Raw genomic sequence first — 26,439 nt, forward strand, 5'->3', positions numbered from 1 at the left:
CACAAGCCAAACTCCATTTACCTGGTAAAACTCTACGGTTTTACAACCATACGAACAACCACACGATCCCAATAAGCAAGGGCAACGTTGTTTACTGTTCTAAGAACCTGAGATACGACTTTGCTACAGATATTTTCTAGTTTTTTGAGCTCATAGAATCCTTTGGCTCGGCCAAAGGCTAACGTTATGCTAAAAAGATCAGTCAATATAATTTGACAGTATGTAAACCAACAAGACTAGCTAGCTGTCATTGTCCCCAAATTAATATCAAGATTTTATTCAGAATTGAGTATTTAAATAGGAATTTAAAAAAGTTGGAGACAAAGAAGTTAAAATAATCCCTCAGCACCCTCAAACTCAAATGTTCATTCAGTCTCTTAGAGTTATTACGTTTCATACTTGGAGGAGGTATATCTGGTGCCCCATTAATCCATCAAACGGTATGGCACTTACTAGGGTTTTACTCTGATGCCTTTTTATAGTTCCCTCATGACCACACACCTGTCTCAGCCTTTGTTGTTGAGTACTGGGGGGCTTTTAACACGTCTGCTTGCTGAAACAAAATAACTTTTCCTCCTTCACAGTGGAAACTTGGTAATTGAGATTTCAGCAGTTGCAGAAGAGTTTCATCACTGCTTATAGATGTTCCTCCACAGTGGACACAAAGTAGTAAATCCTAATCATATACTTTTAATGTGCCAACATTTGTATAGACAACATGGGCTCTCCTCGGAAATACAGTTACAAATTCCTAACCATAACCATGGAAAGTTATTCAATCCAATATGTGAATAAAGTGTTTTGGGAATCTGTGGATCAATTCAGAATGCTAGACGATACGAATCCCAAGTCTGCAGCTATTCTATACGTATTCTTAAATGATATGAGATACTAGTGGTGTATCAATATAACCCAGTGAATGTTTTGAAATACACACAGGGCAATGGAGATGAAAATTACATCACGATATCAAGTAATCTGATCAGTCGGGGCACTGCGAGCAGTGTGAGTAGAGCAAAATAGAGAAGTTATTTCTTTAGGCTCAACATTGGTGTGCTCGGTTACGCCAAGGCAGCTCCACATTCCACTGAGCAAATGTTGCCCCGCATCAGTTAGGACCTTTCATTGGCTTGAACACAGCCTTTTTCCGAAGGAGCTGTACAATCTTGAAAACATATTTAGGAACAGGAACCACTTGGTATGAGTTCAGCTGATTGCAATGAATCCGTGATCAAAAGGCCAGAAAACAAGTTGAGTCGAGTTGAGACACGACATCGAAAATTGTATTTTCTCGCAATTGCAATACAGCATGATGTTCATTTAGTAAATGATGGTCCCATTCAAGCAGACAGACCATAAAGAGGAGTATGCTTTAGGGCGGGCTTACTGGGATTGACAGGTCGCCACCGGTACCAGAGCTGTATAAGACATCTCTACGTCACTCCTCCGCAGTCCCAATATGGTCACTTCTGTTCACCGGTTGCAAAAGTCAAGATGGCGACAGCCAATTTCATAACAGCTTTCCACAAACCAAAAGGTGACTTATGTACAGTCTGTGGTTTAAGCTAATACAAAGCTGAGTCATTGTCAGACGATGGCCGGCGGTTGGTTCCCAGATTACATTTCAATCAAAGTGCTCCGCCTCTTTTGCGCTCCACACTGACTGTTTGTCTGCATGCAACCAAAGCCCGCTCAAATGTGGTTGGTCAATACAATTTCATTCTACAACTTTAACTGCATTTGTGTGCAGCATCTGTTCACAGAGTATTTTCTGGGAAGCCACAGCCCCCCTACACAGCTACACCTGAAGAAGCCCTCATGTGTTTTACTTGCCTGAATCCGAGACATGAAGAATGACGTTGGGCCTTCAGATATTCATTTTAGAAGTGATTTAGTGATATTATCGTTTTACAGATCAGCGGCCACTGGAGAAATGTGTTTTTCTTGATTAATGTTTTACTCTTCTCAAATGTCAAAGTGACATTTCACATTTTCATTTTTAGTGTTGTTGTATTGGTTTAAATATTCGTATATATTTTGTAACATTCAGATCTGACTTTTGACAGTGAGAGTCTGAGCTATTATATTATGATAAAAAAAATACTGTTTTGACTGTGTACATTCCCTTTTGAACTTAGAAATAGCTATGTTCTATGTCCACCACACATATGGTAGTTGGAGTTTCAAAATATGACCCCTAGTATCGGGTTTCCTGCAGTGTTTTAGAGTGGAGGCCCACCTCACCTGAAATGAAATGTTGCGAGGTCAGAAAAAGAGTTGAGTCTTTACAAAGTGGGAATTCCAAACAAAGATGATGCGATTCAATGGTTGAATGTGTGAAAATTATCATTTGGATTTGAGTTGTCTGCATGTCAAGAATCTTTGAATCTACCTTGATCACACTTCCTCCTTCCTCTGTTCTATCATCTCTTTCCTCATCGGATTTCTACCTCCCTCTGCTCTCCATCACTCTCCTTTACCGTAATCACATTACTCTCTCTCTCTCTCTCTGTCTCTCTCTGTCTCTCTCTGTCTCTGTGTCTGTAGAGGTGAGGGGAAGCAAAGCAGACCCAGCCCTCCCTGATTGGAGAAGGAATCACAGCTCCAGCCGCACAGACTGCCTTTCGGTTCCGTCATGCAGACCTCCGTCCTTCTCCTCCTCTCCCAAATCCTCCTCCTGTCCCTCCTCATCCCCACCTGCTCCTCCCAGAGCGAGGCGGACTTCGTCGTTCAGACGCGTACCGGTCGAGTCCGAGGCATCCGCATGCCGGTGCCGGACCGAAGCTACGTCACCTCCTTCCTGGGCATCCCCTTCGGCGAGCCACCAGTAGGGAAACGCCGTTTCCGCCGCGCTGAGCCCAAGCGTCCGTGGACAGGGGTGTACGAGGCCAACGCCTACCCCAACGCCTGCTACCAGTTCGTGGACACGTCGTACCCCGGCTTCCAGGGCAGCGAGATGTGGAACCCCAACAGAGAGATGAGCGAGGACTGCCTGTACCTCAATGTCTGGGTGCCCACCTCGCCCAGACCACACAATCTCACCGTCATGGTGTGGATCTACGGCGGAGGTACTTGGTCACGACTTATTCAGAATGAGACACAATATAAATTAGGTTAGACATGAGTCATTCTTCCAGTGGAGCAGTATTCAAAGAAGTCAATTTCCCTCTGGTTTTCAGTAGCGTGTGTGCATCGCTGTCTGTCCACGTCTAATCTTGCATACTGCTGCACCAAATATAATATAATAATTTGAGTTCTCATTTATGGCTGCATGCTCAAGGACCACTCATGGTTTACTGTGACTCACACCTTCTCAAAACTCCTTTTATTGCCTATTTGATGCTGCCATTGAACGACTGCTGCCTGCTGACTCCTCACTCACTACTCCTACCCAGCCCCCTGCCAGCAGGGGCCGCTAGCGAGACAAAGTTTTAACCTCAAGTTTACAGGCAGATTTTCCTTAAAATAGACTTGAAGCGTAACTAAACGCTTAAAGTCCCCGTGATGCCAGTGAGACTGAGACGAAATGTACGCCTGCAGATATTTGCATAGATTAAAATGTATCTTTTGTGTGAGAAGTTCAAGTGGAAAACCACTTTCTAGACAGGGGGTTAGCCCTGGACTGAAAGTGGAAGCCGGTTCCTTGGAAGAGGAGCTTGATAACTGAAGGCTCTGGCACCCATCCTACTCTTTAAGAACTTTAGGAACCACAAGTAGCCCTGCATTCAGTGAGCACAGCTCTCTAGTGAGGTAATATGGCACTATGAGCTCTCTAGTGGGGTAATATGGCACTATGAGCTCTCTAGTGAGGTAATATGGTACTATGAGCTCCTTAAGATCTGATGTTGCATCACCAATTAAGGCTTTGTAGATGAGGAGAAGGATTTTAAGTGTGATTGTTGATTTTACAGGGAGCCAGTGCAGAGCAGCTAATAGAGGAATAATGTGATCTCTTTTCTTAGTTTTTGTTAGTACATGAGCTGCAGCATTCTGGATCAACTGGAGAGATTTAAAAGACTTATTAGAGCAGCCTGATAAGGAATTGCAGTAGTCCAGTCTTGATGTAACAAGTGCGTGAACACATTTTTCTGCATCGTTTATTTTTCTGCATCGGTTTGTATTCATTCAATCAAACATCACAGATGTGCTCGCTACAGGCTCACCTGGTACAATTTAATTCAGTTTATTATTCAGCTTCGGTTTGTGGGAGATCATTAACATGCTGTGGTACTTAACATATCCAGGGTTCTACAGTGGTTCCTCTTCTCTGGACGTGTATGATGGCCGCTACCTAGCTCACAGTGAGACGGTTATTGTGGTCTCCATGAACTACCGGATCGGTGCCTTCGGCTTCCTCGCTCTGCATGGCTCCTCTGAGGCTCCCGGCAATGTGGGTCTGCTAGACCAGAGGATGGCCCTGCAGTGGGTCCAAGACAACATCCATTTCTTTGGCGGAAACCCCAAACAGGTTAGTCTCTCACCGTTCTATTTGTCTCACGTGTTCTGTCGAAACAAATAATTAAGTGCAAGCCTCTCTGTTTGCTGCCTTTGAATCAATCAGGTGACTATCTTTGGTGAGAGTGCGGGTGGTGCTTCAGTAGGGTTCCACCTCTTGTCTCCAGACAGCCGGCCCACCTTCACGAGGGCCATCCTCCAGAGTGGGGTCCCCAACTGTCCCTGGGCCTCAGTCACCCCCGCTGAGGCGCGCAGACGGGCCACACTGCTGGGCAAAGAGGTCGGCTGCAACGGAGGCAACGACACCGAGATGGTGGACTGTCTGCGCAGTAAAACCCCACAGGAGCTCATCGACCAGGAGTGGAAGGTAATGCAGTCAGTGAAGTTCACGTCGTCCTTCTTTAGGCCTTGACACACTCACTGAGTCTAAATGAGCTAGAGCAGTGTTTTTCAACCTTTTTCGAGCCGCGGCACATTTTCTACAATAAAAAAATCCCGCGGCACACCAACAACCCAAAAAATTACAAAATGTCACATTGTAACATAATACAGCATATATGGTAGGCAATTATTGTGCTACCTGGCATGGAAGAGTATTCAGTGTTTCAAGTAAACCAGATTGCTCCATCAGACAAAAAAAAAATAATTATCACTTTGTTTGAAAAATGCAAATAAAGTTATGCAAAAAAGAACTAATATTTAGTTACTACTAAATAGCTTAACAATAAGCTATTTTTTTGCAAAACAGAATGAGTGCAGATGTGTGAGCCATCAAGTTGTGTTGAGGAAAGCAGTGGGCTGCTTTCCTCTACACATCTTTTTAAAACAGTGGTTGTAGATTTGATACGGCTCTCAATTCATGCTCAATGTTGACAGCAGAAAAAAACGACCTCACGGAGATCTCATAAAGATCGGCTTTTGGCAAAATCACAAGAATCGGCGAGTCGCGCATGCGCAAGCGTAACCTATTAACGGTGAACATTTAAAATCAGCATTTCCTCTTGCGCCCCACTCGATAAATACTGACTTAAAGGAAACATGGTGTTCATTTATTTTAATGACAACCACAAAGTGTGCAGGCTTTGTCACTGCAGTGTGTTTTTCGGGCTTTTGGAAGAATATTTCTAGAGCCTCTCGATATGTGAAGTCAGAAACGTCATTGATGGAGCTCCAGGCTGCAGGCTGTTGGATGTTTGTCTTGACCTGCAAATACATTAACTGTTAGGCTTTAAAAGTGATAGCTGATAGCTTAAAATACTGATAGCTTCAGCAGCAAATCCCATTGTGAAAAGCACGCTACATATTTTTCGGCGCTCTCTGTCCACTGTGTGCTCACCTGTAAGCAGCGCATCGGGGCGGAACTCCGACGTGCGCAACACAGAGAGCAGAGAAGAGTTGTAACGCGACCCAGAAATTACATTCTGTCGTGTAGATAAGATCAATAACATATGGCCGTTTAGTTTGTTTAATAGCAGAACAAGGTGTAGACCTGTTCTATATTACTCTGCCAGCCACTATATTGCAGGCTCAGACACTCAACAATGGAAAATCATTTGCGGCAACTAAATAATATTTTTTGGGACCAATTAAGTGAAATTGGACATTTTCCCACGGCACACCTGACGATCTTTCACGGCACACTGGTGTGCCGCGTCACAGTGGTTGGCAATCACTGAGCTAGAGCACCAAATGTGGATTCATCCGCCGTTGGAAATAGTGCCCACCAAATGCACAATTTCCTCCTGCTAGTCAAGTCATGTGACAGTGACCAGCTGCTTTAAAAAAAAAAAACTATTTGTGGGCAGTTTTTTATCGATTTACATGTTCAGTAGGCAGTAGACGGACTAACAAATAATTTGTTTGGGTCTTTTCATGGGAATTGTTGGCTATTAGAAAAATAGACACCTGAGAAAACACCTGACAATTCATTTAAAATTCTGCATCACTGTTATGTGTGCATTAAATACATAATGTAAGGAAATTAACCCGCCACCAACCCTGAAGGCGGGAAACCCCGTTTCGTGCTGGTCCCTGCAATGTTACTGCTTTCATTCACACACAGCCGTACCGACATTCTCCTTGACATGTTACGAGGTCTCGAGGTGGCAAAATGGGCGGTACAAATTCCCTGAATATCCATCCCTGCTCCCGTTCACACATGACACCATGCAGATTGATTTAAGACCCATGGCACATACCAGGTCCACCAGACTACTCGGCATAGTGGAAGAGATGAGCGAATTGTCGCGCAGGAGTTTTTTAGGTCATGTGACGTTTGGTCTTTTATGGGTCTGCGTGTCATTTCAAAGTCGCTCAGACCCACGGTACATTTGAGCTTGTCATCCTGTCCGGAGCAGGTCATGCCGTGGTCCGCCCTCTTCCGGTTTTCCTTTGTCCCCGTCGTGGACGGAGAGGTTCTGCCCGACACTCCCGAGGCCATGCTCAGCTCGGGCAACTTCAAAGACACTCAGGTCCTGCTCGGGGTCAACCAGGACGAGGGCTCCTACTTCTTGCTGTACGGCGCCCCGGGCTTCAGCAAGGACAACGAGAGCCTGATCTCCAGAGAGGACTTCCTGGAAGGTGAAGCTCACTGTGGAAAGAGAGGATAGAGACACAAAGAATACTGCAAAATTATTCTCCACACTGGTAATATGATTGCAGAATTTGACAGTTCTCCATAATCATTCTGTTGATGCGACTACTCAGAGAGAATTGTAGAAATCACAACAACAAAATTCCAGCCATGATTCTACTTCACCACGTCACAGCCTCTAAAATGTTTGAAATGCACCTTAAAAATTCTAACCTCACTGTGCCAGGTGTCAAGCTGAGCGTGCCGCACGCTAACGATATCGGTCTGGAGGCGGTGGTGCTGCAGTACACCGACTGGATGGACGAGAATAACGGGTTGAAGAACCGCGACGCCATGGACGACGTCGTGGGCGACCATAACGTCATCTGCCCGCTGGCCCACTTCGCTCGCTCCTACGCCCAGCACAGCGCCCTCAAGGCCAACACGGGAGGGGTGGCGAACAGCGGAGGGAACTCGCAAGGTAAGATGGTGCTTGCGTGGTCTTTTCCACACAGTTCTGATGAGTCAGCTGGGCTTGTGTGGCACAAACTGCAGTTCGCCACTCTTTTCCTCACACAGCCAGACTATAGCAGACTGTAGTTTAAAGGATTTTAATGTATTTTTTACTACAATTAGGGCTCACCTATTTACCTTCAAGTGAGTGCCTGCATTTTTCACTAGTGTCACATTAATTAAGTGAGTTTGTGCTGTTATTATTATTTTGATGTGTTGTCTGCCACGCTTCTCAGGAGGTATTACGCCAGTCGGCCACATGGTAGCGCTGTTATTTATTTATCAAAATTTTGAAAGATTACGCCGATTGAATTAAATTTGACACATGCGTCCAGCTCCATCTGAGCTACAGAAAAGCCTTTCGAACCACATAACTCTGCAGTGGCCGTGCTCACTGAGTCTGTACGCAGTCTGAGATTTCACAGTGGTCAGGTGTTCTGCCTCTGTGTATTCTCTGTTGAGGGCAAGATAACGTTCCAATTTGCACCGTTCTTTTTTTAATTGATTCGCTCCAATGTGTCAAGTAGCTTCCTTTTTTGTCTTCTCATAATTTGGTTTTGTCTAATGGGGTTTTTGTCTGGAGGCTCAGCTTGTGTTTGAGTCCTACAACCAGAGGGCATCTCTCTCCAGAGTCTCTATAGCGGAGGTCTTTGTGGTGGAGCGAGTCAGGCTCACTTTCTTTTCAGGTGGTTTTGAATTTTGATTATTAGAAGGGTATCATCCTAATTCTGCTCTGCGTGCATCATTTGATGTTTTCCAAGAATGGATTGGCATAATTCTGCATGAAGAGACTAAATTTGGTCTTTGTCCCGTTTTGTAAAATCTTGTTTCGGGAGTGGACCCCAGACCTCGCAAACCATAAAGGTTCTGTAACAGAGTCCAATATTTGAAGATTGTAAATTCTTAATTAATCGTGCTTCTTGTAAATTTGGCATTAAATTATATTTGTTATATAAATAAATGATTCCTTTCCTCGCTTAAATAACGTTATCTCAGTTAGCACACAGTTAGTGTGTTGCGGTACAACTGCAGATAAAGTCGGAGGACAGATCACACAGTTACTTTCTTACTGTATAGCTTTCATTTCCTACCTATCATGCTTTTCTTTTGTTCACAGCTCTGTTGAATAATGCATCTCTTGGCTCAAACAGTATAGGCGGTATAAACTATAACCAGAGGCTCTCTGTCTTCTCACTTGCTCGCTCTCTAACAGCTGATTTCAGAGGCGCTCGTTTAATGAAAATGTCAATTTGGTGGTCTCAGCATTCTGATGGCAGGAAACAGTTTTAGCTTCCATTATCACCGTTCCAGCTGCTGGAGAGATGAAGTATTGCAGCTGGTTTCCCCACATGGTGCTTCGATAGATTCCACCCTGTTGACACAAATAACGGCCTTTTTCTCCTCCCGCTCCTTCAGGAGGGGTCTACCTCTACCTGTTCGACCACCGAGCGTCCAACCTGGCCTGGCCGGAGTGGATGGGCGTGATCCACGGCTACGAGATCGAGTTCGTCTTCGGCCTGCCACTGGAGAAGAGACTCAACTACACCTTAGAGGAGGAGAAACTGAGCCAACGCATTATGAGATACTGGGCCAACTTTGCACGAACTGGGTGAGGCGTCACACACTGACTTGTACTAAATCGAGCATCAGAGAGAGCGGACGGGCCTCGATCCAGCTGCTCAGCTGCAGAGTAGATGAAGCTACATGCTCTGCTTTCTGTAAAGGAAACCTCCGCCGATGCAAACATTTTCCACGCATTGTGGAAGCTGCAACCCAATTTAAGGAGCCCATATGATTTAATCAAATAATAATTGCCAAATCATCCAGATAGATCTGGGGAATCCCTTGGTATTTCCAGCAGTGATGGGAAGGCCATTGGAATGCATTGATCAACACTTTGGTCCAGCTTAAAATATAAAAAAAATGATTGGATGGACATTTTTTTAAGGTCATCATCAGGTCTAAATTTGAATTTGCCTCATTTGTTGTGTTTTATTGTATTTTATTACCAAAAACCTGCAAAACTCCTGAACTCTCAGCTCAACTTTGGATTTTGTTCTAACTAAGATGCTAAACATGCATGTGGACATGTTAGCATTTGATTAGCATTCAGCACAGAGCAAAGTTACTGGCATGGCCGCAGACTCTACTATCTTCTTTTTAAAAACATGCCATGTTGGCAGAAGAGATAGCGGAGAAACTCAACTGTCTCACCTCTCTGTGATCAATAAATATATTGATGAATATGGAACGGTCCGAAACAGCAGTTGTAACAGTTATAAAATACCTGCTTTAGCTTTTATTTGATATCATATGAATAATAAGAATAAGAAAGTAGTTGCGCAGGGCCTGAAGGACGGTGGCCGGGAGAGATCGATACTGTTGAATTGTAGGTTAGTGGAAACAAACTAATCGGGGTTGAGCCGACGTCCGCACATGACTACACGTACATCTAGCATACCCTCGGATGCAGAAGGTATAATTTTGGCTTTACGCCTTACTAGGTGTGCATATTTATTAAGAACTAATCTCTATGTAAGATATACTTAGTAAACATTACATTAGAACTAGGCTTGAACTTGATATCACAGCTCGTGCTGTAATCAGCAGTCAACAGTCACCTAAATTACACAATAAATTATTGAAGTATTTGCCAATACTGACATTGCTTTGCTGTTTAATTAAACCGCCTTTAACCGCTGAGTGGACCGAAGAAACTGGCAACAGAGTGTTTTTTTTCTTTTTCTTTTTTTTTCTCCATTTTTTGAGCCCTCCTGGTTTTGACTGCCTCTTGTACCTTCCCCACGTCCTCCTCCCCGTCAGAAATCCCAATGTGAACCATGACGGGCTGGTGGACAGCAAGAAGCGCTGGCCTCTGTTCACCGTCAGCGAGCAGAAACACGTCGGGCTCAACACCGAACCAATGAAGGTCCACAAAGGTCTGAGGAACCAGATGTGCGCTTTTTGGAACCGCTTCCTGCCACGCCTCCTCAACATCACTGGTAAATAGTGCTTATAAACACTGCTTCTACTCGGCACATGACATCTGTGCTTACTACAGGTCTTCGCACAGGCGGTTGTCTTTATTTAATTTTGGTGTCAAGCTAATGTCTCTTATCGCTTCCCTTCTCCCTGGTGTCGGGCCCATATAACCTAAGACCCGCCCTCTTGGGGTTGGCAATCAAACTAAACACAAGAGTCAACCTGTTACCGTGACATAAGCAACAAAGTGGTAATAAGACCGTAAAAGCCCTTTATACAGCTTAGGCGTGACGAATAGACGACACTAAAATACTCATCTGCGAATATCATTTTTCTATGGCTTTTATTTTGAAAGGTATGAGCCGAAGGAGTGTATCTGGTCCGTGCCGCCTTTTGTGAAAAGAGTAATGTTTGTCGTCTTGGTTTGGACCTGGCAGCAACTTCAACTTGCATTCTTTATACTGGCCACCAGGGGGCAACTCCTCTGGTTGTATAGAAGTGATACCTCCCACTTGATTCCCTCAGTAAACATGAGTTTATGGTCTCAATCTCTAGTTTGAAGTCGTAAATTCTGGTTCATGTAGAGTCAAATAGACCATAAAGCAGGCTATGCTTTAGGGCGGGGCTACCATGTGATTGACAGGATGCACTACCAGTGCCATATATGGCGTCTACCCTGTAAAAAAATTTAAAAATTACTTTTGTATAAAGGCGTCAAAGCACACCTGCTAACCACTGCTTCCTGTGTCTCTGTGTCCCTCCTCTCAGACAACATAGACGAGGCCGAGCGTCAGTGGAAGGTGGAGTTCCACCGCTGGTCCTCCTACATGATGCACTGGAAGAGTCAGTTTGACCACTACAGCAAGCAGGAGCGCTGCACTGACCTCTAAGAGCCAGAGAGGAGAGAATGACGGGGAGGGGGAGGCAGAGAGAACACGCTGTGGCCATCTTCCTCCATAGCCCCTCCGTGAAGTCTAACTTCATTCAAACTTTCTTTGTTGTTTTCTTATGTTCTCGGTTTCAGTCCACACACAAACGCAGGCACTGTTCATCTTTAGTTGTGTTATTTATACTATTTATTTATATGTTGTTGTTTTTTCTGGGTTTGTGTGTGTCCCTGTGGAAATGAAGGGCTATGGAGGGAAGTTGTCATCGATATGGAGGAATATTAGAAATGTCAAAGATGTGTCATTACCTCGTGTGTGTGTGTGTGTGTGTGTGTGTGTGTGTGTGTGTGTGTGTGTGTGTGTGTGTGTGTGTGCGTGTGCGTGGCTAAAATTTCAACATGACACAGCACCGCTGCTGGTTTACTATTGACGCACTTGTCTTTGTGTTGATCTCATAAACACATCTTTTGTTTTCTGGACGATTCCTTCTTTCCAACATATCAGGTTTTTCATTTTTTTATTTTAGGGGGAGACTTTTAGGTCGAGGCCTTTTTAGTCTTGTTCTTGTTCATTACTGCTACTATGACCACTATTCCCATTACCTGTGGTGTCCTGCTTCACTTTGTCTTGTGTAGTTCTTATGTGGTAATGCCATAAGCTGGGTTATGTGTGGAAAGGCTCCATGGAACATGACACTCGCTTCATTTCTCTCTGTATTGGGAAAAACAATGTATGCTAGTTTGTCGTGAGGAGACGGTTTGTAGAAGACATCCTTCCATCCGGACTTTAGATGGTGTTTGACACTCAGTCCAACTGATCGGTGCCTCCTTCATGTTTCAAAGGTTCACTTTAGATCAGCGTGACGGTTAAACAAGTCGTGTTTATGTTCATGTTTTGCCTTGTCAGCATTTTAGTGCCATACCTGTCCTATTTGCATATCAGTAGGTGGAGGGGGTGAGCAGAGGAACTGCAAATGTCTACTAATGTTTTTTTGTTTTTTTTAAACTGTCAAAATGTGATAACGTTTTGCTGCAGCACCACCCTCCAGTTTAAAGGGAGGCAGTGGAACTTGCTGAAGAGCGGCCACTGTGGTCTCAAGGGGAAACTCACTGTAAAGCATCTATATATCTATATATATATATATATATATCTCATTTAAAAAATGGCCATGGTGGCAGCCCCTCTAGAGTCTAGTCCTGTTCAGGAACCATTGTTCTACTGAATAACCGCACTGAATCGTGTGTGTGCATCCACTCAGTGTCGTGTGCAGCTGTGATGATGTCATCAGCATCCATCCCTCCCTCTCCTTCACGTCCCCGCTGCTTCATCCTCTCTGCCGGTTACCGTTCCACTTCTTTTTCTCCTTTTGCTCTTCCATCTCCCTCCCTTCGTATTCCACCTCCCATCCTCCCTTTTCCTCTCCTTCGTTTAATTTTTTTTCCACTAACTGCCAACCACTTTCCCCTCCTTCCTTATCCGCCATCTCCTCCATCACTGCTCCTGCTGCCCTGCTTTCCGCCCTCTCGGTCTTCCTCCTGCTTCATCTTCATCTCTCATCAACCTCCACCCACCCTCCGGTCTCTCCTACTCTCTTGCTTCCATCCTTCAGTCCCTCCTCTCCCATCCTTTCTTTATACCCCCTCTCATATATTTCTCCTTCCACCTCATCAAACTTTTTTCCCCCTCTCCATCATCTCTCCTCCCTTCATCGTCCATCTCTCAGTCGCATCACTCCCCCCCCCCCTCCCCCCCCCCCCCCCCCCCCCCCGCCCATCTCTCTCTCCGTCCTCCCGCTTTCTCGTTAGTCTAATGGAGGCAGAGTAATCCACTCAGCGGAAGGATAATGTGACAGGGCGCTTGCTCAGCCTCTGTCCTGCCAGCCGACCAAGACACGGATGGATGGATGGATGGATGGATGGATGGATGGATAGGTACAGCGATGAGGAAAGGAGAAAGGGACAGAGAAGACGTGATGGAAAGATGAAAAGACAGTCGGAGAAACGCATCATTGCATAACTCTCCTAAGAAAGCGCTCTGAGAGTTTCAGCTTCCACATGTGGCACCAATGTTGAATTATTGATGTGGAATTAAGTTTCAAACTTCACACTCAAAATGACACAAGTTCCAATTATTACCAATTGAATTATTAATGAGCTACAACGTAATATTCCTCACCAAGAATTTGATCTCCCCCCGCCCCCCCTTTCATTAGCACTGATATTGGAAGAGTGGAAGAGGACTTCAAGGCATTTTACTGACGACAACACATCTACATGCAATTGTGTTTTTGACCTAAAACATTTTTTATGGACTTATTTATTTCTACTGTGAAACATTGTGGGTTTATTTTTCATACCTTGATTACAGTGAAATATTTTTATTTAACAGCATTCAAACCTGCAAAAAAAAACTGGGAAAAATGGTTCAGCTGTTTGTTTTTGTTTCTTTTCGGGAGCCCAGAAAGTCCTGAAACGTGGTATTTCATGTGCACTAGGTGATTACTTCCAAGTTCCATACATGTATAACAAGTTATCATGTTTGCACAAGATCCATATGTTGCAAGCGTACATTAATATCTTGTGAGAAGAACACAATGTTGCACAGCTAATTAGCTGGTTGGCAACACATCTGGATCTTGTGTGTACAAAATAATAACGTGTGTAGTATACATCTGGATCCCTAAAGATACTGACAATGGTTCCATGTGTTGTGTGCACGTTATTGTTTCGTGGAATAATTAAAAAAAAAAAATAGAATCCTCAGAAAAATCACTCATCTGCTGAACTTTTGACTTTGGCCTTCTCACTCCGTGTGTGTGTGAGTGTGTGTGTGAGTGAGAGACAGACAATCACTGATGTACTCACTGTACCAGTCTGTCAACCTCTTTGCCATTTTTATTTATCCGCGCTGTGATTGGCTGATGGCCGTCCCGCCGAAGTGTCTCTGTTGGCATGTCAAGCTCCTATTTATGGGTCGGAGTAGAAGTAGTTTAGCTTTAAAAAGAACTAACTATGAATAAAGGGTTGTACCTGATGTTTAAAATACCAGTGAAGAATGCATGTGTGACTGGCTGTGTGAGTGACAGCTCCTCTCATCCAATGAGAGGCCCCGCTTAAGCCCTCCTATCAGATCCTTGTGCATGTCCTGACATCCACCCGCCCCCAGTATACCCTTCCAAACTTGGACTGTTATTTTCTGTAAAAATTTGTACTTTTGAACAAAACTATTATCAAAGTCACTTAATATATATCTAATGTTAGGTATGTTTTAATGTTAGCAATAACGTAAATACATCAGTAAAGGAATATATTTGATATTTAAATGCAGTGAAAATATAACGTGATGAAACAACAATGATGATGGATAGAGGTTGTGTTTTAAAAAGCAATATTATTCTGAGTGTAAACATAAAATGAGTGCCATAAATCTTCTTTTTCTTGTGTTCGTTACGTTCGTTTGACTTAGTTTTCCCGGTCCTCTGCCTCATCGTTGTTTGTTCCGGTCACTAGTACTGTAAGTGTTGAAGGCTTCTGTTGCTTCCCAGTATGTCTCTGTGTATCATGAATGCTGACTTGGTTAAGCTATAGCAACGGAAATAAAGACACCCTGCTGCTTCTGTCCACATCGAGCTGTTATTGAGTCTCTGCATGCACCGTCCATCCACAATGGGTATAGAGTCTGACTTCACGTTGCAGTGAATCCTGCGCCACCACTTCTGTACAAAGTGATGATTGTTCATTGCATCAGATGATTTTCTGTGGAAGCTCATTAAGCAGATCAAAAGTTGATGAATGACAAAAATACTCATGGCACACATAATGTGGACCTAATAGGACCTGATAGTGTATAATTATATTACTTTATTTTTGTCATGAATAATTAACCTGTTTTGTTGACCCAAGGGACACACGTAAAAGAGGGGGGGGAAATAGAAACTTGTATTTCCACAGGTAATATAAGAAGTGGTGTCCTTTAATCATTGATAGTGGTGTGATGCCGCCCCCTAGTGTCCTTTCTGTGTAGATAGATAGATACATAGATAGATAGATACTTTATTAATCCCCAAGGGGAAATTTATTGTCATAGTAGCGCCGTACAACTTGAAGATACAAATAAACACAAGATAAAATATATAAAGAAGAAACAGGGATGAAAGATATATATATATATAGATATATAGATATATAGATACACACACACACACACACACACACAAAAGCCAGTAAATTAGAATATTTTGAAAAACTTGATTTATTTCAGTAATTGCATTCAAAAGGTGTAACTTGTACATTATATTTATTCATTGCACACAGACTGATGCATTCAAATGTTTATTTCATTTAATTTTGATGATTTGAAGTGGCAACAAATGAAAATCCAAAATTCCGTGTGTCACAAAATTAGAATATTACTTAAGGCTGATACAAAAAAGGGATTTTTAGAAATTTTGGCCAACTGAAAAGTATGAAAATGAAAAATATTAGCATGTACAATACTCAATACTTGGTTGGAGCTCCTTTTGCCTCAATTACTGCGTTAATGCGGCGTGGCATGGAGTCCATGAGTTTCTGGCACTGCTCAGGTGTTATGAGAGCCCAGGTTGCTCTGATAGTGGCCTTCAACTCTTCTGCGTTTTTGGGTCTGGCATTCTGCATCTTCCTTTTCACAATACCCCACAGATTTTCTATGGGGCTAAGGTCAGGGAAGTTGGCTGGCCAATTTAGAACAGAAATACCATGGTCCGTAAACCAGGCACGGGTAGATTTTGCGCTGTGTGCAGGCGCCAAGTCCTGTTGGAACTTGAAATCTCCATCTCCATAGAGCAGGTCAGCAGCAGGAAGCATGAAGTGCTCTAAAACTTGCTGGTATACGGCTGCGTTGACCCTGGATCTCAGGAAACAGAGTGGACCGACACCAGCAGATGACATGGCACCCCAAACCATCACTGATGGTGGAAACTTTACACTAGACTTCAGGCAACGTGGATCCTGTGCCTCTCCTGTCCTCCTCCAGACTCTGGGACCTCGATTTCCAAAGGAAATGCAAAATTTGCTTTCGTCAGAAAACATGACTTTGGACCACTCAGCAGCAGTCCTGCTCTTTTTTTCCTTAGCCCAGGTGAGACGCTTTTCGCGCTGTTTCTTGGTCAACAGTGGCTTGACACGAGGTATGCGGCAGTTGAAACCCATGTCTTTCAAGCGTCTCTTGGTGGTGGATCTTGAAGCACTGACTCCAGCAGCTGTCCACTCCTTGTGAATCTCCCCCACATTTTTGAATGGGTTTTTTTTCACAATCTTAACCAGGGCGCGGTGATCCCTATTGCTTGTACACTTTTTCTGACCACGGTTTTTCCTTCCCTTTGCCTCTCCATTAATGTGTTTGGACACAGAGCTCTGAGAACAGCCAGCCTCTTCAGCAATAACCTTTTGTGTCTTTCCCTCCTTGTGCAATGTGTCGTGGTCGCCTTTTGGACAGCTGTCAAATCTGAAGTCTTCCCCATGTTTGTGTAGGCTTCAGAACTGGACTGAGAGACCATTTAAAGCCCTTTGCAGGTGTTTTGAGTTAATCAGCTGATTAGTTTGTGGCACCAGGTATCTTCAAAATGTAACCCTAACACAATATTCTAATTTTGTGACACACGGAATTTTGGATTTTCATTTGTTGCCACTTCAAATCATCAAAATTAAATGAAATAAACATTTGAATGCATCAGTCTGTGTGCAATGAATAAATATAATGTACAAGTTACACCTTTTGAATGCAATTACTGAAATAAATCAAGTTTTTCAACAAAATATTCTAATTTACTGGCTTTTACCTGTATGTATATATATATATATATATATATATATATATATATATATATATATATATATATATATATATATATATATATGTGTGTGTGTGTATCCTTTACCGGGCCGCACAGAAAGAACTAATGCAAACATGTTGATTCATTTAATGGTCGGAAAGATGTTTTATTTTGTAAAATGACCGGAAACATCCGTCTATGTGTCTGAGCGTCTTGACACATGTCAAGAGGTCACGTGATACGTTACCCCAAATTTTAAACACACAGGCGAGCAAAACTGTGTGACTGATGGTGGCTTTAAAAGTCTGTTTCAGACAAAAACTGCTGGTGTTCTGGAATAAAATCAAGGCACAATATCCTGAGACAGTGAAACCCTGCTTCCATTTCCAACAGCCTGTCTTTGTGAAGCGGGTATAAGTTACTCAGTAGACTGGACATAAAGGTTTAAGTTACGGAGTAGACTGGACATACAGGTTTAAGTTACGGAGTAGACTAGACATAAAGGTATAAGTTACGTAGTAGACTGGACATACAGGTTTAAGTTACAGAGTAGACTGGACATCGAGTCGGGTGTCATTGTCTCTCATCACCCCGAGATGAGACCGGCTCTTAGCAGAGAAACAAGCTCAGGTTTCCTACTAGTTTGGCGTAATGGTGAGTTGTATTTTCATGCACTTTATATTTGTTTTTATGCCGATCGTATAATTGTATTACATCATATTTATCCTCCACACCGTGAAGGCCGGTCTGTGAAAATATTATTTTACACAGAAAAAAAGATTGGGGACCGCAGATCTAGTATTACTGCTCAGAAACCAGCCTCAGATTGATCATGATGTGTTCATTAATTTATTTTTTAAGACAATGTGTGGTATTTGGTGCCATCTAGCGGCTGAATATCACCGCGTAGAAGTCGCTTCAGGCCCTCCTTAACGTGTAGGAGTTATGTAGATCAGATGACGGCTGGCACACACTACCGCAATTTCACAACCGGTGTAGAATTACGGTGGCCCTCACGGGATGTAAAAACGTATCTCTCTTTGGTTTGCCCATTCTATTCACAAACAAGGGGCAGATGTCCGCTAGCTGCATTTAGGAAACTAACTATAAAGACGACTTTTATTTTGAAGGCAGTGACAGGAAGTCACGGAGTTGAATTTCCAATCGCGAACTTTTTTTTTTCTGTGCGTGAAATTCCTCAAGTTAGTGTCTTTTGTTTGCATGTCTGGGAACAAGAGCAGGAGGGGGGTATCTGGCGTTTTATAGTCAAACGCCTTAAAGCAGCTAAATGAGTTAGTGCGCAGACTCGGACGACAAGCTCTCGTGCACTTCTTCTCCTGTCGGCGGGCTGAGAACGAGGGCAGAGGAGTGCAACTCCTGATGGGAAGGAGAGGAAGGGAAGGAAGGGAAGGGGAGAAGACACCGAGGAGGAGTTGAGGAGGGAGCGGCGGTTATGTGGCAAAACTCTCAACTCCGCTGACAACGAGAGTTACAAAGAGTAGTGTTCTTTTTTTTTTGGGAGAAAGTGGTAAGTTACTTAGTTTTTTGGACAGCCGTGGCGTGAGATTTCAAAAACACGCTGCGGGTCTACCTTTGGTTCTAGGCCGTTCCCCGACTCTAACAACTACCGAGGGCTCGAGTCCAGGTCCCCGAACCTCCACCAGGACCGGGACGTCCTCTTCTTCAGTTGCGTTCATGGCCGTTTGTCTTTATTGATCCGGTAGCTTCTGATACCAAAACAATACTCATATAATGATTTTACACAAATGCGTTTTCTTTAAGCTGCGGTGTTTCATTTGACAACATAAGTGGAATAATAAGCACAAGCAGTCCTACAAGAACTTTATCTACAGTAAATAATGTCTAAACCTTGATTTAAAGGAGGGACTTAATGATCAAAGAGTGTGAATCTGAGCAGACGTTTTGTATGGAATGTGTATAAATATGAGGAATATAGGCAAAGACGATATTACTTGCAATAAAGTCTTTCTGCTGCTAAAACAAATAGCTTTTTTAAATTTGAAAAAAATAAAACGGTTGTCACAAAAGGCACCAGAAAAATACATAATAATTATTGTTTTCTGCCATACTCTCTAATAACTAACAATGCAGTATCGCTTTCTTTCACAAGTTGACATTGTAATGGCGATTACATTCAAAATATATATTTGTGCAACCCTACTACGGTCACATTTTGGTCAATGTCTGAAAAGTATTGAGTTTTGATGCCCAGTAGCTTTCTGTTATTTCATGTTTTCATCAAGTCAAACCTTAGAAAATGGCACAAAAAAGTGTTTTAAATCGATGTTCTACTGTAGATTAAATTGTAAATATTCATGCTCCCATTTATTGCACTCTGTTTATTGTTAAATGTTATGTACCTCCCGCCAGGACAAATTCCTTGAATGTGAAAACATACATGGCAATAAATGTTTCTGATTCTGATGTATTAGCAATAAGAAACACAGTTGGAGGAGAAATACTGAATCCTGTGTATTTAGTATTGTCCCCAAAGTAAGCACCACCCATATTGCAAAAACAAGAGGTGATCCCCTCTTTAACGGTGGCTACAGTCCTGATTTTAGGCAGCGGCTACGTGACATCATTACAATCGTACAACATTTTCCACTCCGACTGAATCATGCTTTTTATTAATATAGAGTGCTCTACCCCGTAGGGGATTTTAATCTGTGTACTTCCGGCCGTGCAGAGATGGAGGGAGAGAAGGAGAGAATGAGGCAGCAGCGAGAGGAGAAGGAGAGCAACGAGGCGGAGGACGACGACGGGAGGAGTGACGAGGACGAGGACAATGACGCCGACGAGGAGGAGGAGGAGGAGGAAGAAGAAGAAGAAGATTCGGAGGGCGCGGCCCTGGTCTGGCAGGAGGGCTACGGCGAGGACAACCTGGGCCTTCCCATCATGCACTGGGAGGCGCTGAGTCTGCGCATTGCCGAGCTGGAGAAGCAGGAGGAGGAGAACAAGGAGAAGAGGGCAAAGGTCAGTCAGTGGGAAATCAGATCAAATCAAAGACACAAAATATACACGAGCATCGCAACACGGGAGAGAGAACGGGGAAGTGATGGTGTCGATACAGATGTTAATATTGAGGAAAAAACAGTATAAGACACAGACACACACACACACACACACACACACACATTAAAAACTATCTTTTTTGTTGTTGTTGTTTTCCCAGAGTGGAGTTTCTCTGGAGCGAGGCAGAGCTCCGGTCAGCTGGTCGGAGGAGAGAGGGAGGAGAGCAGAGAGCTGGGAGGACGGAGACGACGCCTGCAACAGCCACGTGCTGGCGCTCACCTCCCGGTACACACACACACACACACACACACACACACTCACACTCACACTCACTCACCTGTTACTCATGAGCGTAGTGTCGTGTGTGTCATGTCATTTGGATTTAGTTGTGTCTCATCTCTGAGCACAAAACGGCCTAATCTGACTGTCAAGGTTTTTGTTAGTATAATAGAGGAAGAATACTATGGTACTATCAACACTCTGTTGATTTTAGAGTTTTCATCAAGCATTGGGCTACTTAATACATTGTATATTTCTACAAAGAAACGATCAAGCACATATTTGGTGTCCGCAAAAACTATTTTACATACCAGGCTTTTTTGACAATTTGTTTACAAATAATTTTATTGTCACATATTGATAATACCGACTCCATTTAATGCAGCACATCTGAAGAACAGTATCACAGATTTATTAGTGCAGACACGACCCACGATCCATTTGAGCTACACAAGATGCTGAATCCGTCTGCAGTTTAGATCCATTTGAAGCCTTTCAGTTTCCTCAGTCGGCAGTCGCCATTCGCACTGGTTTGTGGGATTAGTAGTTCTTCACTCTTGAAATAACTATGTACACGGTCTTGTATGGTGGCCGCCTTGTCCAATTTTCCAACTTTTTTTGTGAAACCCAAATGAGTGAATGAACACATACACGTCTGTTGAGCTCTATTGCACACACCAGACAAAAAAAACATCAAACCCAAAGAGCTGTGGTTAGAGCCTCGGCTGCGGTTCCTTTTCCCGGCCACCAGGTGTCGCTGCTGCAAGGAAGGCTTTGAAGCTTTGAAGCTTTTCCCTCATTTCTACACGTTCCCCTCCTGCTGGTGTCCTCCTGTGACACTGTTCACTCAGCTTGACTTCAGCGTGATGAAACGACCGTCTGTTTGCGTCCCCCAGCCTGCAGACCCAGATGAATCTTCAGCTCTGCTTCATCAACAACAGTGAAAGTGAGGAGGAGGAAGAAGAGGAGAGGGAGAGCAGCAACACACGGGTAACTAGTGGCAACACAAATTCAGTTAGATGAGCTGCACCAGAGTCTCCTCTGTGGGTTAATGGGATGTAACCTCTGGTCAGGTCCAGAAGAATCTGCAGCCTCCCGCCAAGCCAGAGAAACCCAAATCCAGAGGCTTCCGGAACACTCTGAGGAACCTACGAGACCGACTGAGAACCGACCACAGAACGCTGGTGAGAGCTCCACGTTGAAGCGCTGTAGCAGAGATGCAGCCATGTTTTTCTCTTTTTCTTCTAAATACAGTTCATCATAGTTATCTTCTCCTCGTCCTTTTCCCTCCTCTTTCCTCTCCTTTCATTGGTCCTTTTCCCTTGTCCTTCTCTCCTCTCCTATCTCCTCTCGTCCTTCCCTTTTCCCTCGTCCTTCTCTCCTCTCAGGCTGCAGCTCGTAGTGAGCCTGTAGTCCAGAGAAGACATTTGGAGCGCAGTGACCTACAGAACTTCAGTATGAAGGACCTGAAGGCTCTCTGTGCGTCTCTCAGCCAGACCATACAAGGTACTCTCCCACACACAGCAAGTACTGTGTGTACATCAAGTCTTAACCATAACGCTGACGCTGACTTGTGATTTAAAAAAATTATAATTCTCATTCATCCACATCAGACCTGAGCTCAGACCTGGTGGGCCGCCTGCAGGTCCGGGACCAGCTGAGGACGGAGCAGGACGCCATGCTGCTGGAGGTCCAGGACCTGACGTCGCTGTGAAGCGGCTGAAGTTCACCCGTCGACAGACATTTTATGTTGATGGTTGTGAATCGGACGTTGCCACAGTGGCCTCCTCAAACATCTCAGTCAGTCCCTCCTCCTGTCGGTCTGACCAGCCAATCACTGTGAAGAGTGTCGCTCCCTGAAAGGACATGGACATTCAGTTTTCATGTTCTTGCCTGTGTTGTATATTTATGAGGGACATCTTGTCTCACCACAGGAGAGTGTCATCCTGCAGCGGTTTCAAACCCCCGACAGGTCGAGCTTTGTTTGTCACGGTCACGCTGTTGGCGCCGTACGCTACGGCCAACCACTGAAACTGAGTTAAACACAACATCCAGGAAGTAGATGGTGACCTTAAAGGCGGGATCAGGATCATCGGGGTCCCGTTTAACGCAGCTTAGCAGCACCAACGTCTTTGGGCTGTTCTGGACACGGAGAGATGGCACTGATACATTTCCCCAAACATTTCAGTGAAAAGATTCGTCCAGTCCTCCCTGTGGCGCTGTGGAGCAACGTTTCCATCAGCGGGTCCCCGTCCTATTTTATCTGTACTCATGAGTTTGTGATGTTATGCTGCGGTCACACCAAAAGCGTTACGAATTTGACATGCAATCAATGCACAGACGCGAATGGTTGTGAAAAAGCTCATTTTCCGCCGGGCAGACGCGAATTTGCGCGAGTTGGGCAAAAAATTAAGCCAGTCAGCGTTGAGAAGCGCCGCCTGTCATCACCGTCATCCTGTCGTTGCTGAATCAAACTGCTGCTGGTCCTCCTGAAGTAGCGCTGGTAGCGGCCGTCATTCAGGCGCTGTTGTGGGACTACGGATAATATTATGAACTCAGACACCATGGAGTTTGATGTTCCCGACGTATGTGGAATTTACACAACAAGTATAAAGCAGAACTAGTGGTTATTTCCATGGTGGATGGCGGAAACGGTAGCTTTTTTTACGGAGATAAGCCACTCCCCCTTTCAGGCGCAAGTAACATTCGTAACGCTTTTGGTGTGAACGCAGCATTACTATAACGACTACAAAAATAGCAGGCCAATGTTCGGACTTAAGGTGGACTTGCACTATTCTCCTTTTATGCGAGTCGCTCCTCTTGAGTTCTGCTCATTTGTTTTTATTTGTAATACTTCTTTAAATTGATAGCATGGTTAATTATCAACATCCCTACCACAAAGAACTACACTCTTGTTAGTACCAGGAAAATACTGAATGTTAAAATGTTAGGGGTGTTTTTAAATACTAGTACTCTTGTGTAAGTACTTGTACTTGGTCTCCAGTTGATCTGTGCATCCGGGATCACAGCAGAGATCCCAATCTGTAAAGTGGGTTATCTCTTGTCACAACGTTCCAGTGTGTTGTTGTGTTTCTCATCTTTTCGGCAACATAAAGGGACTCCTGTTAGGAAGCTGCTAGTTCTGCCAGCCGAGCAATCTGTCTTTGTCTTCTACTTTGTGTAGTTCTCTAAAATGTGTTTTATTATTTTGGATTTCACGTCTATCTTTGTTTAGCCTTTCTTATGTACAACCAATTAAGCACATTTTGGTTTTCTTCACCAAAGTGCTTTTCTTTTATATGAAAGAGAACAAATGTTAATATTTGTATTCAACCAATTCCTTTTGTGACAGTCTTGGCACAAGTTCTTGATAATTTTCCTTAAACAAACACGATACAAACATGGCTACTTTGCCTTTTTGTTTTTTGTTTGCTGGTAAACTACCGTCAATAAAAGTCAACACTTTCTGCTCACACTGTTTCATGTTAAAAGCTTCAGGAAGTGTTGACTTCATCCACAGTAGCTTAACAGCCAATAATAAAAAAGGTAACATTTTGATTATGTTGAATTTCCTATTATAGTGCTGTTAATTTTACCTGGCATTTATAAGAAACGTATAAGTTGATTATTTGATACTTGATATATACAAGGTTCCACTTGACGCAGTGTGTCCATGACAGAACACCCACCTTTAGTATTTCAGAGACAGAAATCTATTTATCTGTTTCCTGTCTCATACTAGTAGTCAGTGTTGACATCTTCATAATGACCGAACCATAAAGATGAACTCCTTTATGTTGTTATTTCACCAGTTGATGCCTCCATATGATTAACATGTTAATAAGCTCAGATGTGAACATGTAATCATCGTCTTGTTTAAAAATGAACTCATGTACAGAAATGCATGAGTCATTTAGACTTCGTTGTTTTGTTGTACTAATTAACTAGATTGATTGCTCACTCCAATAATGTGTTTTTATTTTGGTGGTGGTTAGACCATTTCGTTTACATTGGATAACAAATTGTGCCTTTAAATTAATAAAGCATTAGTACAGTCTGTTTCAGAGGTGTGTGTGTGTGTGTGTGTGTGTGTGTGTGTGTGTGTGTGTGTGTGTGTGTGTGTGTGTGTGTGTGTGTGTTCGTTTTAAAATTGACTAAACAGTCCATCGATTAGGTTTCTTTGGGAGCAGTGGTAAATGGATTTGCATTTATATAATTTATATATATAAACATTTATGTCGGGTCTTTGTAGTCTTCCGACCACTGTGTATTAAAAGTCAACATTCACTCATTCACACATGGAAGGATCAATTTGGGGTTCAGTGTCTTGCATGAAGACATACAGACTGGGGGAGCCAGGGATCGAACCGGCGAACATCCAACTAGCAGTCGACCTGTTCTAGATGTGGCCTAGTTACGGTGGGCCCTATTAGCACTATCACGACGCGTCATAGTGTATGTCAGTTTCACGTTGTGAAGCTCACACCGATTTTGTTCCCAAACTAGCTTCTGAACATTGTACTATCATCTCGTCACATGATAATCAAATAAAGACGAGACACTTCTATTCACAATATTCTCGTACATGCTACCCAGCAGTCAGCATTGTAAATCTGTATAGAGAGGCAATTTCGTACGTCAAGAAAGTTGCATATCGACTGAAAATACGTAAATTGGAAAGACTGCGGGGCCAAAAGTCATCGAGCTCGTGAGGTGTACTTGAGTCAACAACGGGTCATTCTCAATCTTTCGCTTCCTGGCTGATAAAAATAGTCGCCGGATAAAACACATCAGATAAGATGTTGCTACATTTGTGCGAGGAACATAGCTAAGTCACCGAGCTAGCTAGCTAGCAAGCCAAGCTAACGGCCATGTCGATGACGTACATCGCGGAAGACAAGAGATGTAGTTTACGAATCGCTTTCACCATTTTTTTAAAATCATATGTGTGATACATGGCCCAATTCCGACGGGATCAGGAAAAAAATCAAAATTGTCTCTACATATTTTTCCCTAAAAGTAAGGTCCCATGGGGGACACTAGAGCCCTGTTTCTCGTACCTGCTAAACAAAGTCAGGCAAATGTCCTAATCTCCAGCTTAAATTAGCGAGATGATTGACATCAGGCTATCTGGGTTCCTTCACGGCTGATCCGCGCTGAAACGTCTCGTTAATTCTAGCCAGACGTCAGTCGTCTGGATGAATGCGCGCACACGCTTCTCTTCAGAAGGGATAAAAATCGAGCACTGACACCACGATGTTCTAACAGTACAATGGCAAATAAACTCAAAGGAACTTCTTTTTATTTTTCTGATGAGAAGCAGGAGATGATCATGAAGGCATATGAGGAAGTCAATACCGTAGTCATTCACAGCAAATGCGTTGCGAATATTCCAAAGTTTTTGCAACATTGTTGCCGTGAACGCAACTTTAACATCGCCCCCGCTGCGAGACATAAGCGTCGCAAATATATCAGACAAGTTAAATGTCAAAGTCAGTGTTGGGAAAATGTATCGGCAAATTTTAAGTGCTTCATCACCCAAATCAATCAGATTATATTTACGAATAAATATATACTTATGAGGATATATGTACTGTATGCGCGGATGAATCATGTATTATATGTATATACATGTATGTGTAGATTACCATATAACTAGGAGTTTGAATATGTGTATGGGCGGATCAGTATATATGTATTATTCATAATCAGAAATTCAATCAATTGAAGCAGTGAAAATAAATTGTGTGTGATTCTCTGTATTCTTATCACGATCACCTTAATCATGTTCTACAACGAGAAATAGGGCCCAGGGCCCTATTCTTCGTACCTGGTTTACTGAGTTAGCCGGATAATTTTCAGGATAAGATGACGTAGGTCAGGCTTTTCGGTTCTTCGAAGCA

At 43.3% G+C, this 26,439-nt stretch overlaps 2 protein-coding genes across 2 annotated transcripts; both read left to right on the top strand.

Moving 5' to 3' along the window:
- Positions 1 to 2,635: 2,635 nt before the first annotated feature.
- Positions 2,636 to 11,412, top strand: ache (acetylcholinesterase (Yt blood group); the record flags this gene model as incomplete). The annotated part of the gene is made up of 8 exons (XM_079215984.1): positions 2,636 to 3,068; positions 4,245 to 4,468; positions 4,562 to 4,822; positions 6,813 to 7,035; positions 7,275 to 7,508; positions 8,957 to 9,149; positions 10,364 to 10,542; positions 11,291 to 11,412. The coding sequence occupies 8 exons, from the start codon at positions 2,636 to 2,638 to the stop codon at positions 11,410 to 11,412; spliced, it is 1,869 nt and encodes a 622-aa protein (XP_079072110.1).
- Positions 11,413 to 19,933: 8,521 nt separating this feature from the next.
- LOC306734297 (schwannomin-interacting protein 1) lies at positions 19,934 to 22,250 on the top strand (the record flags this gene model as incomplete). The annotated part of the gene is made up of 6 exons (XM_079215654.1): positions 19,934 to 20,218; positions 20,418 to 20,542; positions 21,433 to 21,526; positions 21,610 to 21,720; positions 21,925 to 22,042; positions 22,150 to 22,250. The coding sequence occupies 6 exons, from the start codon at positions 19,934 to 19,936 to the stop codon at positions 22,248 to 22,250; spliced, it is 834 nt and encodes a 277-aa protein (XP_079071780.1).
- Positions 22,251 to 26,439: the final 4,189 nt, after the last annotated feature.

This window comes from Taurulus bubalis, assembly GCF_910589615.1.
Source record: "Taurulus bubalis genome assembly, chromosome: 3".
Taxonomy (NCBI): Eukaryota; Metazoa; Chordata; class Actinopteri; order Perciformes; family Cottidae; genus Taurulus; species Taurulus bubalis.